General features: G+C 42.2%; 1 protein-coding gene across 1 annotated transcript; it reads right to left on the bottom strand.

Moving 5' to 3' along the window:
- Nucleotides 1-260: 260 nt before the first annotated feature.
- LOC101293967 (nitrate excretion transporter 1-like) lies at nucleotides 261-2,531 on the bottom strand. Its single transcript, XM_004295946.1, has 4 exons — nucleotides 2,453-2,531; nucleotides 2,048-2,265; nucleotides 1,390-1,931; nucleotides 261-1,113 (listed from the first exon to the last, which is right to left on the bottom strand). The coding sequence occupies exons 1-4, from the start codon at nucleotides 2,529-2,531 to the stop codon at nucleotides 261-263; spliced, it is 1,692 nt and encodes a 563-aa protein (XP_004295994.1).
- Nucleotides 2,532-2,867: the final 336 nt, after the last annotated feature.

Below are 2,867 nucleotides of genomic sequence, written 5' to 3' on the forward strand. Positions count from 1 at the left end.
CCACTCACCTAAAAGTTTCTCTATCATTGAGCGAGCTGTTTCGAACAAAAATATCAGGAGAATGAATGATTATTATCATCTACTTAACATCAAATCTTCTACCCCTGTTTTTTTATTGTCGACAATCTTCAGGGATGTCAACACGTGCACACACAGTTCTTGCCCGCCTTAACTTTACATTAATGTTCTGTGAGCTTAAGATAAACTGATACCAGATAGAAAACACAACGTTATCAAACACAGCGAAGCTGATGGCTTCATCAACTAGCAATGTCACTCATCTTCACTTCATCAGAGCTGTCCGCATCACTTGCATTTTGATACTTGTACAAGTTTGCGCACACTAAATAATAACCAAAGTTCACCACCCCAACCACAACTAACATCCAATACACATTGTCCAGCTTCCCCTTGTTTATATTGTCAGGTAGCCAACTTGTAACCCTCCGAACAAAATCGATTATACCCGTGCTTAGATAAAACGACATCCCAATGATCAACGAAATCATCGCCGTCGATGTGTTTCGCAGCGAAACAGGAAATTCTTGGTAATACAATGCAACTTGTCCTGGAAAATGAAATGCTTCTCCAACGCCTACCAAAACCAACTGTGGGAAGAGCCACAAGGCCAGCATTGGGGTGATGGCACCAGGCTTGTCTTGGAGGTGGTGGTCTTCGGTGATCTTAAGCCTTTTGGACTCGACCAGTGCTGAAACAGCCATGCCGAGCACATTTAGTACATGGCCTAACCCTAAGCGTTGGAGGGGAGTTGGAAACTGACCAAACAACTTCTGCCACAAGGGACATAAGAACCTATCCAGGATTGCGATAAAAAAGGCGCAGGCGACTAGTTCAACAACTATAATAGACCCAGCTGGTATTTTGAAATGAGGACCGAGGTGACGGTCCATGGTGAGAGCCTGGAGTATAGTCAAACTGACTTGTACTGCTATTGGGGTACCTAAGAATATGCTACTCGACCACAATGGCAATATTCTCACAAGGGTCTTGAAGTCTTCTACTTGTTGAACTGTGCATAGTCTCCATGGTTTCAGAATTGAACCGTCAGGTTTTGTGTCTCCTTCCATTTTCTGCGCTGCCCGGTTAAGGAACCTGCAAACAGAGAAGGCACCATTGTATGTAATTTGATGATTCATATTTTCGAGAACGTAACTTATTTTTTTTGTGCAAGATGGATCCAACTCGATTTGAGCATGCTCAATCTATCCCATATATGTTGTTCTGCTAGCTCCTCATCAGTAGTCACTCTCCAGAGTTTTCACTTTCCCAGATAAGAAAAGAAGTGCTTAGATATGACGAGAGACTTCTTTTCAGCCAATACATAAATTGATCGACAAAGAAAATGGTGCAAGCAGTTAAAATCTGTACCTGAAGCTCTTGCTCGGTGTTGCAGCCACTACATCTGTCACTCCACCATGCCCATAGTAAAAATCTTTGCTTTCATCAGATGAGATATGGAGATTCCGTTTCCGAGTAGAAGCAACTATTACACGAGCTAAACCAATGAATGGACTGCCTTGCGGCTTATCAAAACGGTAGAAACGGCTCCCGGACAAGAAAATGGCCAAGCCAATTAGGTTACCAATGACACATATGCCGAAACCCCATTTCCATCCCACATTGTCCTCAACGTACACAATGACTGTACCACTTACTACTGAAGCAATATAATTGGTGAAGAAGAACCAATTGAAGAAAGTTGATTGGTTCTTAGGCTTATCAAACTGATTAGCTCCAATTGTTGCCAATGTAAAGCGTGTGCCGCCCGAACCAATCGATGCCAGAGTTATACTTGTGTACAAGATTGCAAGTTGAAGTTTGGTGGTGGGTTGGCATACATCTGATCCGATAACGCAAGGTGGAGGCCTTAATGAACCAAGTGTTGCTGTTAATGCTAGAAGACATATCCCCTGTAAAATGTCATTCATGTATGTTCCAAGAAGACTTAGAGACAGGGATTTTCATCTGAGGGCTTCATCAAAGAATATACGATTCATGGTAGTTAACAGATTGTATGTTTACATACCAGCAAAGAAATGAATGAGGAAACTGAGATGACTGGGAAAGAGCCTAATAAAGAGTCAGCTATGATGGCTCCAATGACTGGAAAAAAGTTGATGGAGCCACTGACCACGTTTGAAACCTGGGCTGCAGCAATGCTCTTTACATTGAATTCTTGAATCAGGTACACAATCAGATTGGAACCCCATCCTCCGGATGCGACTGTCAATCCCGCCAACGCCCCTGACCAATATTCAGAGAAAACAATCATCTTCACCAAATTAATTAGTAGGATGTTTTTTGTTATATATCAAGTTAAAAGTTCGGACAAGTTTAAAGCTCTAGTGCATGTAGTGCTTCTTGTGTTATCAGTGCAACATGGCTCTGTGTGTATAGAAAGAAAGGAGAGGTCGAGGAGTCTGGGAGAGACCGGTGATGAAGGGGAAAGTGATCCAACCACCGCGCCTGCTACCGGAATCTGATGACAGAGGAGAGAGGGAGCTAGCCATATATATATGCTGGACTTTCAGGTGGTGAGCTTTATTGAAGAAGCTCAAGTTGCTGCTGTTTTTGTTCTTGCTCTTGTAGTAGTGTAAAGATGGAATTAAATTGTCAAACTGAAAGCGGTCGCAGCATGTATATATAATGAAGTCTTCAAAAAAAAGAAGACTTCTTTAATTTATTGTTGAATTACGTAGAATTATGTGGAGCTTCGATTAGACAGATCCCTTTGCAATACTAGTTGGTTTGAAGCATGGCCTTATTCTAGTTGTATTGCCCTGCCTCGGGTAGTATCTGATCACACTCCTTTAATTTTCTCTGCTTCAAAGCTCTCCCCAAGTGGT

This window comes from Fragaria vesca, linkage group LG3 (assembly GCF_000184155.1).
Source record: "Fragaria vesca subsp. vesca linkage group LG3, FraVesHawaii_1.0, whole genome shotgun sequence".
Classification (NCBI taxonomy): domain Eukaryota; kingdom Viridiplantae; phylum Streptophyta; class Magnoliopsida; order Rosales; family Rosaceae; genus Fragaria; species Fragaria vesca.